Consider the following 17,288-nt stretch of genomic DNA (forward strand, 5'->3'; position numbering starts at 1 on the left):
TGGTGCAGTTGTGGGGTGCAGTTCGCGGTAAATAACGAGGACACCAGGTTGCAGTCTCTTTACCTCTTTACTGGAGATCTCTGAGTCCTCAGTCCAGAATACGGTTCACCAGGCTGCGCAAGTCCGGCCGGTCCAATGGCACCTCCAGAGTTCACTTCACAGGTGGAAATCGGTGCCTTCCTTCTTAGCGCTATGTGTTGTAGTCCTTCCCTGCTATGCTTACGGAAAGTACCCCACAACCGTTGTGTCTGTTTCTCGTGTTCCCTCACAACTCGATTAACTGATCTTCTGCTAATCTTCCGTCCCTTCCTGATGTTACAGTTAGAACGGCACCCGTTTGTCGGGTAGGCCTGGAGTTCTTCCGGGACCCTAGAGACGCCCCTCTCCCGCAATTGCCTCCCAAGACTTCATAGGTGATTTAGGTGAGACAGCCCACCTGAGACTGACTGTCCTGCCGCTGTTTAGAGTATTGCTTGAAGCTGTCTAATGAAATACTCCCTCGGCGTTCCGGCCGCCGGTAGTGCGCCTCAGTAGGATGTTGCTCCAGTCTTACAGCACGACCCCTACTGGTATTCTCCTATTGCTTGATCTCGTTTCTCACTCAGCACAATCTATCTCGCTTCTAGTCCTTTCTTGGGTCCCGCCGCTTCCCGGAGCTGGCGCGGACCCGTTACGTTCTTTTCAATGCCAAGCCTCTGTCAGGATCCCACCCCTGACAGAGACCCTACTGTCTCTTCCTCCACAACACCCTCTGCCACCAGGTGTTGCTTCGTCCAATCCAGTCAGCTTTCTGATCTAACTTCCTGCCTGACCCCCAGTTTACCCACTATGGTGGGGAGTGGCCTAATGAATAGAACCCTTAGCTCCCCCCGGAGGCCCAGCTGTGAAATGTATTGGTGTCTGTGATACCTGATCAGATGAACTCCTTCAGTGCCATCGGACGCACCGTAGCTCCCCTTAGTGGCGGAGCCACAGTACTGCAACGACCAGGACTCTGGGGCGCTGCATAAACATATGACCCAGACCCATTACCTCACTATCGGGATGGGTGACACTCAACTCAATATCTAAACATACTGATCAACCAGGCAAGTATTAAACTGCACGTTAATCAAAAGAGTGTTATTGTTTTTTTGATAAAAAGTTATAACTTTATTAATACAAGACAATACATACATTGAATTAAAATAATGCCTCAAAACCGTAAAGCCAATATATGACGGCAGGACAGCGAAATGAAACTCAGAATAATAGCAGGTACATATAATTTGTAAACACCTCTTTATTAATTATGCTTAATGGTAGAGCATGCTGAGAAAATATCTCAATTAAATCCACAGTATGAAAAAATATCCACTTGTGATTTATCAAAATGACATGTGGGCCAAAACAGAATGCCCAATCTGAAGTAATTTCAACATTGATAAATAATGAATCTATATATTCATACTATGCCCAACTTGCTGATATCACCTACCAACACATAACACATGCAGAAAGAAATATTTTGAAGCCGAAATCAATCACTATTCTGACCCATGAAAGATCTTATACATCAAATCTCATTATAAACAACAATAATGGAAGATATAGTAATTTATGCTGACTCAATTGTCCCATCAAAATGAGCGACAGATTGTTATATAAATCTCCTAAACATGTGTAACACATAAATTTCCCTGTTGGAATAAATACTGAAACTGCAGCCAAATCAAATGACGGAGGATATAGCAATTTAAACTGATTCAACTGTCATATCAGAATAAGCGACAAATTATTATGCAAATCCCCTAAACATATGTGTCACATAAATTTCCCCATTGGTATAAATAATGAGACCGCAGCCAAATCTAATGCATAAACACTATATTGGAATAGTTAAATCAGAAATGTCCAGGTTAGAGTAAATACTCGCATCACAACTACATTGAATGCAGCAAAAGCCGTGCAAACAACCATGGGCCAGATATAGTGACTAAACAAAATCTTCATGCCGAAACAGCTGCTACCTATATAAATACAGCCCTGTCAAATACAAACGGCTATGAAAGCTAAATAAATACGTATACCTGAATACGAGGTGCTCCCTGCTCACAGCCACACATGGCACGCCAGTCTCTACCAAACCCTGACGCGCGTTTCGCGACGGCTTCCTCTTTTCCAATATAGTGTTTATGCATTAGATTTGGCTGCGGTCTCATTATTTATCCCAATGTGGAAATTTATGTGACACATATGTTTAGGGGATTTGCATAATAATTTGTCGCTTATTCTGATATGACAGTTGAATCAGTTTAAATTGCTATATCCTCCGTCATTTGATTTGGCTGCGGTTTGAGTATTTATTCCAACAGGGAAATTTATGTGTTACACATGTTTAGGGGATTTATATAACAATCTGTCGCTCATTTTGATTGGACAATTGAGTCAGCATAAATTACTATATCTTCCATTATTGTTGTTTATAATGAGATTTGATGTATAAGATCATTCATGGGTCAGAATAGTGATTGATTTCGGCTTCAAAATATTTCTTTCTGCATGTGTTATGTGTTGGTAGGTGATATCAGCAAGTTGGGCATAGTATGAATATATAGATTCATTATTTATCAATGTTGAAATTACTTCAGATTGGGCATTCTGTTTTGGCCCACATGTCATTTTGATAAATCGCAAGTGGATATTTTTTCATGAGTAAACTAGAAGCGAGAAAAAACTACACACACTATGGCGCTCGCCACAAAGGGGGGAGGGGGACACGAGTTGGTGGTAGGGGGAGTGGGCCGTGAAAATAAAAACCCCTAGCTGCTGGACCCACACAGGATCTGTGCCTATCCTGGGAAGGAAATGTATGTAATAAAATATCGCAGTGTGGATAAGGTGGACCGCGCTCAGGGGTGCGTGTTCTATGGTAATGGACAGCAGGAGGCTAATAATTGTATACAATAAATGGTGCTTAGATCGTTACTCTATGCATAAATCTGCTGTAGGTGTCATACGAATAAAATGACATAGATGTACATGCCTGTATCGGCTATGCAGAGGTGCTTACTGTAATGGCTGTGCTACTTCAGCGTCCTGAGTGGACCCCGACCTGGCATCCGCTGTAAGGTAAGATGCGGCATCCGTGAAGGGCGGGGGGGGGATGAAGGAGGACTCTGCAGCTGTAGCGGTACCTGGGAGCCCCGGCCGAAGGCGTCCCTGGTAACCGCGAGGAGAAAAAAGATGGCCGCTAGCGCCGGCTCGCTGGTGCCTAAGCAGTGACGTCACTAAGGTACGGAGCGGCGTTGGAGCCAAAAAGGTGGCGACAAACCAACGCGTTTCGAAGGTGCTCGGCCTTCTTCGTCAGGGTTACCGCATGTCAATACCTATGCTCCCTTTATACGCTGCAGATCAGGTATCACCCCGCCCTCAGTCCGCCTTCACATGAAATTACCTCAGGCAACTAGAGTGTGTTAATAGGATGATGCGAAGGGCCGAAGGGCGATTGATAAATCGCAAGTGGATATTTTTTCATACTGTGGATTTAATTGAGATATTTTCTCAGCATGCTCTACCATTAAGCATAATTAATCAAGAGCTGTTTACAAATTATATGTACCTGCTATTATTCTGAGTTTCATTTCGCTGTCCTGCCGTCATATATTGACTTTACAGTTTTGAGGCATTATTTTAATTCAATGTATGTATTGTCTTGTATTAATAAAGTTATAACTTTTTATCAAAAAAACAATAACACTCTTTTGATTAACGTGCAGTTTAATACTTGCCTGGTTGATCAGTATGTTTAGACCAACAGGTTCAAGCAGCAAATGTCACCCCAGCAGTGGAATCAGAAAATCCACCCTCTCTGCTATTGGTGAATCTGTTAGACCTATGGTGAATCTAAGAAGAAGCAGACTCTTGCCCAATTTACTTACACAATGCAGGCCTACAGATAATACACACACTAGTGGGTCCACTACAGTAGCAGCAGACATGTTAGATAAGGAACTACGCAGGTCTACTCGTAGAACCAAAGGTTAAATCCCAGCTCGTTACAGGGGCTAAAAATGTCAATAATTGCTGTTATTTGTTTGAATTTCTTGCTTATCTTTGTTACAGGTTTAAAATGGACATTGAGGTAATGGACAATGCTTACCCAAAAACTTTCATTGTAAATAGTTTGGCACCCTCATGGTGCACACTGGTTCTGCCCATTTGAGCCGTGGGTAGAGCCTTTGTTTGTTTCATCTGACCAAAGACAACACCAGATGAACTGTTATAGACTTGTTTTTGCAACGTTCAAGTGTCCTCACCTCCCATAAAGGGAAGCCAAAGTTTATTATTGTTCCAATGTTTGTCAAAATTGTTTGCATTATTTATCTTGTGTTTTTCTTATTCTCTTTTCCCAGTCCGGGAGTGCTGGATTTGCACAGGGGGAATGTGGCACCCCAGGAGTTCGGGTACCACAGTAGTGCTGTCTTCCTCATGGGGAGGATAGTGCTATGTCTGGAGACAAGTGAGATTTCCTTTGGTAGGTTTACACACACAACACCTTCCACTTCCAGGCCAGGAGGGGGAGCTCCAAGCCCTGTTTTAGGGCAGCTTCCCTGAATAAAGATCTTGGTTTGGAGGCGGAGAGAGCTCAGTTTGTAGTAGAAGTCTGTGTGCGAGGACAGACAGGAGTGGAGCACAGAGGAAAGTGAAAGCTCCAAGAGGCCACGAGCAGGCCTCTGAAGAGCTACAGCGCAAGAATCCGGGTGCCGGGAGCCCGAGGCTTTTGTGGATTATAAAACACAGAGCAGAACCGGAGGGTATTGTTCTACAAGGACTTTGCCCATAATTACCTGTGGCACAGCAGCACCTAGGAGCCTGGAGTCACCGAGAACAGACCCCAGTTCACACAGCCTGGGCTGCCTGCCATAGAGGTACCTGTCCTAGGACAGCAGAACGATTAAAGACCTTTTTGAGACACTTAGTGGCAGCAGGGATTTAGAGACAGAAAGCGCAGAGTGGTAAGCTCCCACCTGACTTATCCAGGGGAACTTGCTTGTCTCTGGACTGCCCGGACTTCTCTGCCTGTCCTGTGGTCTGGTGCCCTGGACTGCGGATGCTGAAGTCTTCAGTAAAGGTAAAGAGACTGCAACCCTGTGTCCTCGTTCTCTGCGCCACTCACCATTCACCATATATACACCGGGAAGCCCTGGGGATATACTTCACCTGTGGGAAGGTATACCATCTAGCTGCCATAACATCACCTCAGCGGACCCCTTAAAGCAGCGTCGGTCACCCTGATCGAATACCACAGGTGGCGTCACGAACATAAACTTTATCCCTTTAAAGACCTTTCCCTTTTACATGGGCGTCCTGGGCCACGGACCGGGTCGCAGCCACCGTGAGATCCCCCTGTGAATCGCAGGGCCCGGTACTGAGTAACCCCTAGTCCTCGGGGCGACTCATAGTCACATACAGATGTAGCCAAGTTTACATGTGGCCTAGTTTAACTTGATAAATAACCATCTTGATTTGATAATGTGCCACAGAAGACTCTCTCACCAACAAAGATTGATATAACTTAAAAGGAGTTTATTATCCCCTAAAATTCAAATTAAACCATTCATACATTTTTATCGGGACCTAGCCCCTATAAAAATTATACTTTTCATGTAGATTTTAATTATTGCATTATTTATAAATACAAAAATGTATTAGATGTGTAAATGAGGGGGCTTTGGTGTTCCATTGGCCAGTGCATCATTCAGGCCCCATCAACTACAATCTTCCACCCCTCTCTTTATGATGATTTATAGTGTTTACTTTGGAGCGCTGCCTGAATTGAATCATCATCTCCCTGCACACTGACACTGCAGGAACTGAGAGCACACAGTGTCAGTGTGTGCAGGGATATTCACATCCCTCTCCTGTCTGCAGCGGCTGCTCACTGTACACCAGTACAGTACGATGCTCACAGGGGAAAGAGATGAGAGCATGCCTTCCCACACTGGCAGTGTGTGCACTTTCAGATCCTGCAGTGTCAGTGTGTGCAGGGCTGAGGATTCAAGACAGGCAGTGCTCCAAAGCGACTGCAGTCATTCAACATAAGGAGAGGTGTGGAAGATTGTAATTGAGGGGGCAGAACGGTGCACTGAGGCCCTTTTAGTTACACATTTAACCCCTTAGTGACAGCCAAATTTTTGAAATCTGACCAGTGTCACTTTATGTGGTAATAACTCTGCAACCCTTCAACAAATCCCAGTGATTTTGAGATTGTTTTTTCATGAAACATTATACTTTATGATAATGGTAAATTTAGGTTAATATGTTTTGTGTTTATTTATAAAAAATATAAAAAATTTGAGAAAAATGTTTACAAATTTGCAATTTTCTAAATTTGAATGATTATCCCTTTAATCCAGATGGTCATATCACAGCAAACCATTAATAAATAACATTTCCCACATGTCGGCTTTACATCAGGACCATTTGTAAAATGTTATTTTATTTTGTTAGCGTTTTAGGAGGTTTAAAAATGTAGCAGTAATTTTTAATTTTTTCAAGGAAATTTACAAAATTTTTTTTTTTAGGGACCTATCCATGTTTGAAGTGACTTTAGGGGTCCCATATATTGGGAAACCGCCAAACGTGATACCATTTTAAAAACAGTACCCCCTGACATATTGAAAACTGCAGTCAGGTAGTTTATTAACCCTTCAGGTGCTTTACAGGAATTAATGCAAAGTGGTATGACAGAAATGAAAATGTGTATTTTTACCACCTAAATGTCTCTAACTTGTGAACAGATTACGATAGCAGTCAGACTCTAAGGCCGCTATTTGGTCGTGAACTGCTATGGCAAACATCAGGACCATACAATCATGATCTGAGGGCACCAATTTGGATAAAGAGGAAGCCCCCACAGTCTGTTAACCATTTATAATGATGTAGTCACTATTGACAGCAGCATCTAAGGGGTTAAACAGATGTGGCCTATGCAAACTCTGATCGTGGCTGATGCAGCAAGTTGTCAGCTATAGTGTACAGCCGCCAGCTGCTGGATTGTCACCTGTATGGGGATGCTATTCTCTTATATCTCAGGTCAGTTAAAAGACGTATTTGCTGTCATTAAGGGGTTAAGCTTCTTTTACACAGACCGGGTTTTTTGTGGCCCGTTATTGCGGGCCTTTTTTGCGGGCTGTATCGCCACCATTTTCATGGTCTGCCGCAATAACGGACCGAAAAGAACTTGCGGCTCGACGTTTATGGGGTTTCCAATACTATGGAAATAGTATTGAAAAAAATGGTGTTCCTCAAAACCGGAAGTCACGGTGCACCGCAAAAACAAGCTTCCGTTGTTTTTGCGGCACCATTGATTTTCAAAGGGGGCCGTGTCTGCAAGTCATAAATACGGCCCTCACGGCCATACGGTGCACGGTGCACCGTGAAATTATTGCGGCCCGTTTTTGCAGCACATATAAATCTATTGAGGCTGCAAAAACGGGCCTCAAAACAATGATATATGTAAAAGAAGCCTTAATAAAACTTTTCTTTATGTAAAAAAAATATTTTAAATCTACACTGCATGTATAATTTTATAGAGGCCAAGTCCCCTATATGAATGCCTTAAAGATTACATTTTAATTTTCTAGTTGACAGACACCCTTTATCATTGCATAAGCCATTGATTGATGTCAAGTAATGCATCAAATAACACTTTTTTTGTGCTGTGAGATCCCAGTGCTGGGTTAAACTTGGATACATTTTTATGACAGATTTGTTTAAGAAATTCTACAACTGAAATTCAGCTTTATTCACCTGAAAAAATTAGACATTCACAGAATAGTCTGGAACAAATCTGTCTTGTGTGAATATCTCCCAATATGGCAATTCAATTGATTTTCCCGTCCATTATTACATGGAACTGTATAGACAACCACAACTTCTTCTTGTAACATCTGCATAGGTTTGCTAAATACACAGGTGGTCAAAATTGTTGATACCCCTCATTTAATGACAGAAAAACCCAGAATGGTCACAGAAATAACTTGAACCTGACAAAAGTAATAATAAATAAAAAAATCTATGAAAATTAACAAATGAAAGTCAGACATTGCTTTTCAACCATGCTTCCACAGAATTAAAAAAAAAATAAAACTCATAAAATAGGCCTGGGCAGAAATGATGGTACCCCTGACAATAATGTGACAAAAGGGACATGTTAAATCACTGTGCTGTTTGGCGACATGGTGTGTATCACGCTCAACATAGACCAGAGGAAGCAAAGGAAAGAGTTGTCTCAGGAGATTAGAAATAAAATTATAGACAAACATGTTAAAGGTAAAAGTTATAAGACCATCTCCAAGCAGCTTGATGTTCCTGTGACTATAGTTGCACATATTATTCAGAAATTTAAGATCCATGGGACTGTAGCCAACCTCCCTGGACGTGGCCACAGGAGGAAAATTGATAACAAATCAAAGAGACGGATAATGCGAATGGTAATAAAAGAGCCCAGAAACACTTCTAAACAGATTAAAGGTGAACTTCAAGCTCAAGGAACATTAATGTCAGATCGCACCATCTGTCGTTGTATGAGCCAAAGTGGACTTCATGGGAGATTACCAAGAAAGACACCATTGTTGAAAAAAAATCATAAAAAAGCCAGACTGGAATTTGCCAAACTACATGTTGACAAGCCACAAAGCTTCTGTGAGAATGTCCTATGGAAAGATGAGACAAAAATAACTTTTTGGCAAGGCACATCACCTCTATGTTCACAGATGGACAAATGAAGCATATCAAGAAAAGAACACTGTCCCTACTGTGAAACATGGAGGAGACTCTGTTATGTTCTGGGGCTGCTTGCTGCATCTGACACAGGGATTCTAGAGAGAAATGTGCTGTCCAGTGTCAGAAAGCTTGGTCTCAGTCACAGGTCATGAGTCTTGCAACAAAATAATGACCCAAAACACACAGCTAAAAACACCCAAGAATGACTAAGAGGAAAACACTGGACTATTCTGAAGTGGCCTTCTATGACCCCTGACCTAAATCCTATTGAGCATCTTTGGAAAGAGCTGAAACATGCCGTCTGGAAAAGGCAACCTTCAAACACAAGACAACTGGAGCAGTTTGCTCTTGAGGAGTGGGCCAAAATACCTGTCGAGAGGTGCAGAAGTCTCATTGACAGTTACAGGAATCATTTGATTGCAGTGATTGCCTCAAAAGGTTGTGAAACAAAATATTAAGTTAAGGGTACCATCATTTTTGTCCAGACCTATTTCATGAGTTATATATATATTTTTTTTAAATCTGTGGAAGCATGGTTGAAAAGCAATGTCTGACTTTCATTTGTTCATTTTCAAAGATCTTATATTTATTATTACTTTTGTCAGATTCAAGTTATTTCTGTGACCATTGTGGGTTTTTCTGTCTTTAAACAAGGGGTACCAACAACTTTGACCATGTGCGTATTCTAGGTGGACTATACCAAGCCCTAAAATGCTGAAAGAGTTTGAGTACTATTTAACAGATGTTCACATATGATTTATTATTATTGACAAGTAGTTTGGTTGCTTTTCACGTTCCTTTATTTTCCAACACAGTCTCCAAGCTGAGATCTTAGGGCATGTGGTCATGTTGACACACAGCTTATGAATGTATTCTTTATGTATTCTTCAATGTATGCGTCACATCCAGATAGCAATAAAAGAAGGGAGTGTGTAAATAAGTATAATGGCCGTCACCTTGGCCTTTCACAAAAGAACGTGCTTTAGACAAAGTAACAGAACGTATCCCTTTAAATAGAATATTTGATAAATAATAAACTGAGTGTTTCCCATGTTCCCTTTTTTTTACAAACATCCGCTCTATAGTTCTCACATATTTAGGATTCCTTGTGGTTTTTGTGTTGTCTCTTTTGCTTCTTGCCTGCCCTGGATATTTTGAGAACACGTTTGATCTCAGCTGTGATAAACACTGTGCATTCTGTTCCAGGAAAAGCATCCATGTATTTGGCATTACAAATGCCAAATGTTTCTCCTATCATTTCTTATTCTTCCACCATTTACATTCTATATTTCCTGTCTCCTAAGAAATTGTGCAGTCTTTCCATATCTCTTCCCAGAAAATCCATCCCTTTTCTAGAAAGTACTAAAATGTTTGTCAGGTTTTATGTGGACGATATGGATGTTCAAGCTGGAATGTGGAAAAGAAAAATCTAATTTATTTCATGTAACAAATGGTATAGTGAACATAAAAGCCTAACCCGTTAATGCACAGTAGCTGGTAGATGGCAAGAAAGGAAAACATTAAGGCTGTCGTCACACTAGCAGTATTTGGTCAGTATTTTACATCAGTATTTGTAACCCAAAACCAGGAGTGGAACAATTAGAGGAAAAGTATAACAGAAACATATGCACCACTTCTGCATTTATCACCCACTCCTGGTTTTGGCTTACAAATACTGATATTAAATACTGACCAAATACTGCTAGTGTGACGGCAGCCTAACTCTGAGCTATATATCAAAGCCATGTGGTGGCTTGTTCTTGTTGCTTCTATTATGTACATCTGGTCAAACAATAACTAAACATTAATTTTCATGTCTTGTAGGAGGCATCTGTCATAATTACAGTCATTTGAAATATGCCATAAGAGAGATAATCCAAAGGGCATGAAGAAACTGTCCCATAGATGGGCTTTACTGGAATTAGATATCCCTAACTTGCCAATGTGGACATCCGCTAAAAAATGCAACTTCCCCTCTGGCATACCAACGACTATGTCATCCATCTATTTGAGTTAGGCCGGTTTCACATGTCCTGATATTTCCGGGACTGGAAAAACCGGTACCAGAGATATCCTTGTCCGTGTGTGTACTACGTGTGGCAACCATGTGCCACCCGTGTGCCGCATCAGTACCACACGGACAGCCACTGGGGAAGAAGCGCTACAGTAAGAGCTGTTCCTCAGCGGCTGATGCTGAAGCTGGCTGTCATCATTCTCCCCTGCTCTGCGCTAATTTAAAGTCCGAACGAAAGCAGGTGGGGGCTTTTGGGACTGTTACCCCATCATGCGACACCTGCTATTGTTAATAACAGTGACAGTAGGTGCGGAGGATGGGGGTATTCCACAGCCGCTGGCTGCAATCGTTCGGAAATAAATGAATGAAAAACCCGACTTGGGTTCCCCCCTATTTTATTAACCAACCAGACAAAACTCACAGCTGGGTGCTGCAACCCCCAGCTGTCAGCTTCTGCAAAGTTGGTTATCAAGAATAGAGGGGTCCCCAAGCAGTTTTTTCAATTATTTAAATAAATAATAATAAAAAAAATGGCGTGGGGTCGCCCCCATTTTTGACAACCAGCCATGCTAAAGCTCACGGCTGGGGGCTGCTATTCTTAGACTGGTAAGAGGCCATTTATATAGGCTCCCCCAGCCTAAAAACAGCAGCCCACAGCTGCCCAGAAAAGGTGCATCTATCAGATGCGCCTTTTCTGGCGCTTTGCCCGACTCTTCCCACTTGCCCTGTAGCGGTGGCAAGTGGGGTAATATTTATGGGTTTGATGTCACCTTTCAGGTTTCTTTGAGGTCAACAGGATATATGATCACTTAATTAACTGATTTTGTTAGGCATTATAAGCACTGTGCAGTCTCTTGAAATGCATATTAGTACCCATTTTAACCCTTTAATATTAATTTTGTTTAGATTAGCAAGTTTAGAGCACATCTGTCTCATAAAAGATACACTTTTAATCATTTTTGTCTGTTAAAGATGATTTGTTGAACCAGCTGCGCGTATTCTAAGTATTATAAAAGGCAAAGATGTGATTTAATAGGCCTGTATTAATATTCACAGCTTTTCTTGATTTAATTACTGCTATTTTGGAACCACTATGGTCAGTTAATCCACCTTTTGCACTTGAAATGTCACTTACGTTAAGAAGGAGCTTCTGACAAAATCAGTATGAAATGGTGTTAATGAGCAAATTGGTAGCAGCGAACAGTAATGATGTGTTATGTCTTCTGTTTTCGCTTGCAGCATTTTAAAGATTTTGTACAGAAAGCAAAAGGTTTCTTCAATAAAAAAATAAAAAAAGATTACTGGAAATAGCTTTTTCATGTTTTTTTCTGTAGTCCTCATGTGCATCTTTAAAAATAACAGCAACATTTTATAACAGCTGCCTGATGGGACGGCTAAGGAGAACATGTCAGGAATAAAAGCAGGATAAGAGGAAACAATGACAGTGTAACACAATTGGATGGCAAAAAAAGGTCATAATTTCATATTAAAAACAGAAGGGATAGGGATCTGCAAGATTAGATACCAATCAGGGTTGTGCCCTAATTAACCAGAACTCAGTGTGGATTGTGAACGTTGGTATACTGAAGACCATGCAGTCTTATAAAGGTTATATTGTGGTACCGTGTTATCTAGAAAAATCTATGTATATAAGAGTAAAATCTTTATTGGACAACCAGAAAAATTATATTTGTAAGCTTTCGGAGCATATAGGCCCATTCATCAGGCAATTTACAAATGAATGACTGTCCAATGAGATGATTCCGACGTATGTTAGATATAATGTAGTCGATCATTTGTAATCTACCCGAAGAAGGAGCCTCTGTGCACCAAAAGCAAATATATTGCTACTGGCTAGCCAATAAAGGTATCACTCCTAAAATAGTTTTGTCATTAAAAGCATTACCATACAGTCCCAGTGAATAAATCTATTACTAATAAATCCACTTTTAGGGTCCAACCAAAGATTTGGGAACAATCACAAAGCACATAAAACACATTCAGATCATGTTGCAAAGCTCAGCTGACTACAATATATATCTATTGCAAATTAGTAAGACAGTTATTTATAGGATACAAACACAACACAGAAATAAAGATAGTTTTAACATCAGGGTAAACCAATTTTTTTAAAATGTGTGTATACATACAGTTGTGCTCAAAAGTTTACATACCCCGGCAGAATTTTTGCTTTCTTGGCCTTTTTTCAGAGAATATAAATGATAACAACAAAAGGGGTTGAATCATTTTGATACTACAATACTGATTAAAACACTTATTATACTTATATTAGTTGTGTTGAGGTATTTAAACTGTTTTTATTTGATTGGTTTAATGCAAACAGCAGAAACTGCAAAAAAATCTATACATTTTGGTAATAATCAACATTTCCAATGGCGGTTGAATTATTTTGATTGCACTTACAGAATGTATATATCCATTCATAAATTCTGTACAGGGAGCAAAAGAAGACGGTTCATGACTGGTGCAACGACACTGAATATACAGTACCTACCTTCTTGACTTCATACTTAATAGCCAGTTTTACTCGGCTCAATGAAGGTCGGTGTCTCTGGGATTCCATTGGTTCAGCATCCACATCTCCATTTAGGATAGCCTCTACCTCTTCAGAATCTCGACACAAGTCAAGAACTCCGACCACAAAGTCTTTGCATTGCATAGACAATTTACGATAGTCATTCTGAAAATCATACAAAAATATAACGGTTCAATTGTTATCAAGTGAATAAGTGACATTTTCTTCCATTCCTTTTTGTTTGAACACAATTAAAATATACCAAAGATTAACAGATTCTTTTAAAAGGTTTTTTAAGATCATTGTCCATGGCTTTTACAAAAAGTCATTCATTAAACTGGACTTATTCTGCCACATTTATAATGAGCTTAGTGCATCACAAGAATGCAATATTTGTATAATGTGGCAAACATTCATTTCAATGCTATATCTGACATAAAGGATTTGAAAGTTTGTCAAGTCACATATGGAAACTTGTCATACATGGAAGGTAACTTTCTTCCTAATTCATAGGTCACTGGTCCATCACCTCTTCTGATTTTTGGGCCCAGCACATGACTGCTGTCTCTCTGGGCCTACTAATCAGAAGCAGACTGAGAATACTGGCAGGTAGTAGCTGGTTTGTAAGGCTCCCATTCGCCGGTCACTTCTGGCGTGGCCAATAGACCAGATGCATTTGAATCAATCCATTCATATTTAGTCATAATGTAAGGGTGTGGCAGAGACTGCCATATACCTTCCCCTGAAGACAATAATTGTAGTGTGATTCTAATATGCGGTTGTATTGTGTTTTTATGGTACAATGTAAAATGCATAGTGTTTAACCTGGTACACTCAGCTCACAGGTAGAGACAGTATAGAACACAATTTAATGCTTAGGTTAGAGATAGCTAGTGTCTTTAGGTATATGAGGACATAAGATAGAGTGTGATAGGCATTGTAAGTGTAATATGCTTTGTGCATACTGTTACAAGATAGTGAAATGTTGTTTCCCCAGCAACAGACTACTACGGCAGACAGAGTAGGTTAGGATACAGTTAAATGTTTAGGAACAGCCTAGCATGGGAGAGGGTAAAGTAAATCAAAAGGGGATAAGGCCAAGAAAAAGGGGAAGCATTTCCTGGTTTAGTCAGTCCGAGTTAGAGAGAAGTTCATGTGAAGTGGAAGTTCAGGTGTCAGCGGGCTGAAGACACATGGAGTACATATCGTTCTGACAGTATGAGGTCATAGCAGATTTCCTGCGTACATTCCAGTAACATCCAAGGCCTGAGGCCCGTAGTAATGCATGTCTTATTCTCTTCGATGCAGAAGAGACCAAATGAGGAAAAGTGAGAGGGAACAGTGGCAGTTCTCAGAAATACTGTTTTCTTTGGGACGGGGAGTTCTGGCCCCGGCAAGCAGGTACCCGCGGTGCTGTCGTCCTCCTTACACTGTATATAGGGAGCTATGTGCAGGATCATACTGTAAATAGGAAGCTATGTGGAGACTCATACTGTGTATTGGGAGCTATGTGGGGATTATACTATATAGGGAGTTATGTGAGTGCTCAAACTGTATCTAGGTAGCTATGTGGAAGCTGATACTGTATGTAGGGGTAAAGTCTATATTATCACACGGTGATTCAAACAGGTGCAGAGAGAAACTCAAGTCCACAACACTTGGTGTAAATATTAAATGCAGCTTAACAGTCTATAGGAAATTTCAGAGGAAAATGCAATCACGCAGAAAGTCTATGAAGCACAATTATTCTTGAGGATACTTGACACGAATAAGTCCTTGGTAGTCCAAACACAGATAGATATGCTTATAAGGCAGTTCAAATAATATCTTAGCACAACCAGGGAGGCCTGGGTAAAAGTCTCAGGTTTAAGCAGAGCAGCAACAGCTTACATGTCCAGCAAATGCAGATGGAAACAAACACAAGCAGCCAGATGATTACTGGAAACCGATGTATGCAGCAGAAACTCAGAGCTGAGTAGCAGGATCTCCACACAGGTTCACAGGAGCAGGTGCAAAGCCAGGGAGTCGTCAGGAGCTGGATGCAAGGCAGAATACTCTAGCACAGACTGAAGGCTGGGGTGGAGTTTTATAGCAGGAAGACACAGTGCACATGAAACCAAAGACGCCATCTTGGAAAAGGGCAGTAATGCACAAAAGGTGATCAAAATGTTGAGAGTCCTGACAAAGAGAATTGTGGGCTTGCACAAGTCTGGCTCATCCCTGGGTACAATTTCAAGATACCAGAAGTTGACTTGTTCATCTGTACAAACAATTATGAGCAAGTACAAACAAGATGGGAATGTCCAGCCATCATACCACTCAGGAAGGAGACGAGTATATAGGAGGCTATGTAGGGGCTCATACTGTATATTGAAGGCTGTGTGCACGCTCATACTGTATATAGGAGGCTATAAAGGGCCTCATACTGTATATCGGAGGCTATATGGGTGCTCATATTGTATATAGAGAGCTGTGTGCCAGTTCATACTGTATATAGGAGGCTAGTTGGTGGCTCATATTGTACTGTATGTAGGGAGCTATGTAGAGCTTATACTGCATATAAGAAATTAAGTGAGTGATCATACTGTATCTATTTGGCTATATGTTGGCTCGTACTGTATATAGGGAGCTATGTGTGGGCTCATACTGTTTATATACTATATGGGGGCCCATACTGTTGTAAGCAGGTTGTGAGATGCAGTGAAGGACAGGAGGCAGAGCAAGGGTTAACAGTTTTACTTAACAGGGAATACTCCACGCAGGGAGGCAATGGGTTAAACACGGGAATAAACAGGCTAATTGCAAAAGGATATGCAGAGTTGAGGGACAATGAATCAGGTAACGGCAGTTCCTCTAAATCACTTAACGTGGCAGTAATTCCTCAGACTGTGAATTCTGCTAGGAAGTCAATAGCGCCAACAACGGCTGGCGTGGTGCTAATAAAAGAAGGTTCAACTGGTAATGGTGGTCCATCTCGCGGCAGCGGTCGGTCTCCGCTACCTTCGGCCATCCCTAGTCCATATGCTGCAGTGGCTGACAAGGGTGTGGGCCACAGCACTGTACGAGCCCAACGTGGCTCGGCCAATATACGCTGGCAAAATCAGGGTCTCCCGTGAGCGGGAAAGTATATGCTGGTGAGGTGGGTTACACAAGTCTATCCAGTACTCGGTTCTCTCTTTGAGGCACGTGCACTGTACTCATGGTCATGAAGCACACGGCACCTCTATCTCTGTCAGCTACTGGGCGTGCTGCACGTTTCTCTCTATGCTGCGCGCTGCCTGTTCCCGCCAAGATTGAAGCGCTGACAACCACTGGCGCACTGCTTCTCTGGCGGGGTACTGCACCAGATCTCTCTCTGGCAGCATGCACATAGTACTCACTAACCCGGAATTTTCAACACCTCGCTCCATGGTGACCAACGGGCACCCTGCACATCTCTCCTCACAGTCTCTGTCAGCGGTGGCAGTGGGGGTGCTTGAGCGCAGTACTGCGCTATATGGATGCTCTGGGACTGCAGCACTCACTGGTCCCTGCTGCGCACTGTCTGTTCCCACCAAGTCTCTCTCTGAGCTACTGAGCGCATGGCTCCCCTCAGCGCAGTGGTCCCTCTGCAGATGGTGGGGAACCCTCTCAATGTGGCCCGTCGCGCTGCCGGTACCTCACCTGTCTGCGCGCTGCCCCAGGTTGGTGCCAAACTCCCCCTGCTTCGCGCGCTTTCTGCTTTATATACCCCCGCCCCCCATAGTTAGGAGGTTGGTCCATCTCACTATTGTTTCCCCCAGGGAACAAAGGATGCTGCCTCAACAGTTCTGGCCCCGGCAAGCAGGTACCCGCATTGCTGTCGTCCTCCTTACACTGTATATAGGGAGCTATGTGCGGGATCATACTGTAAATAGGAAGCTATGTGGAGACTCATACTGTGTATTGGGAGCTATGTGGGGATTATACTATATAGGGAGTTATGTGAGT

General features: G+C 41.9%; 1 protein-coding gene across 1 annotated transcript in view; it reads right to left on the reverse strand.

Moving 5' to 3' along the window:
* Window positions 1–17,288, reverse strand: part of TRPC3 (transient receptor potential cation channel subfamily C member 3) — a 448,690-nt gene that overhangs the window by 143,922 nt on the left and 287,480 nt on the right. Inside the window, exon 3 of the mRNA XM_077279043.1 lies at window positions 13,299–13,484. Coding sequence (XP_077135158.1) covers window positions 13,299–13,484 — 186 coding nt within the window. The remainder of the gene's footprint in view (window positions 1–13,298; window positions 13,485–17,288) is intronic.

Source organism: Ranitomeya variabilis, chromosome 1, assembly GCF_051348905.1.
Source record: "Ranitomeya variabilis isolate aRanVar5 chromosome 1, aRanVar5.hap1, whole genome shotgun sequence".
NCBI lineage: Eukaryota > Metazoa > Chordata > Amphibia > Anura > Dendrobatidae > Ranitomeya > Ranitomeya variabilis.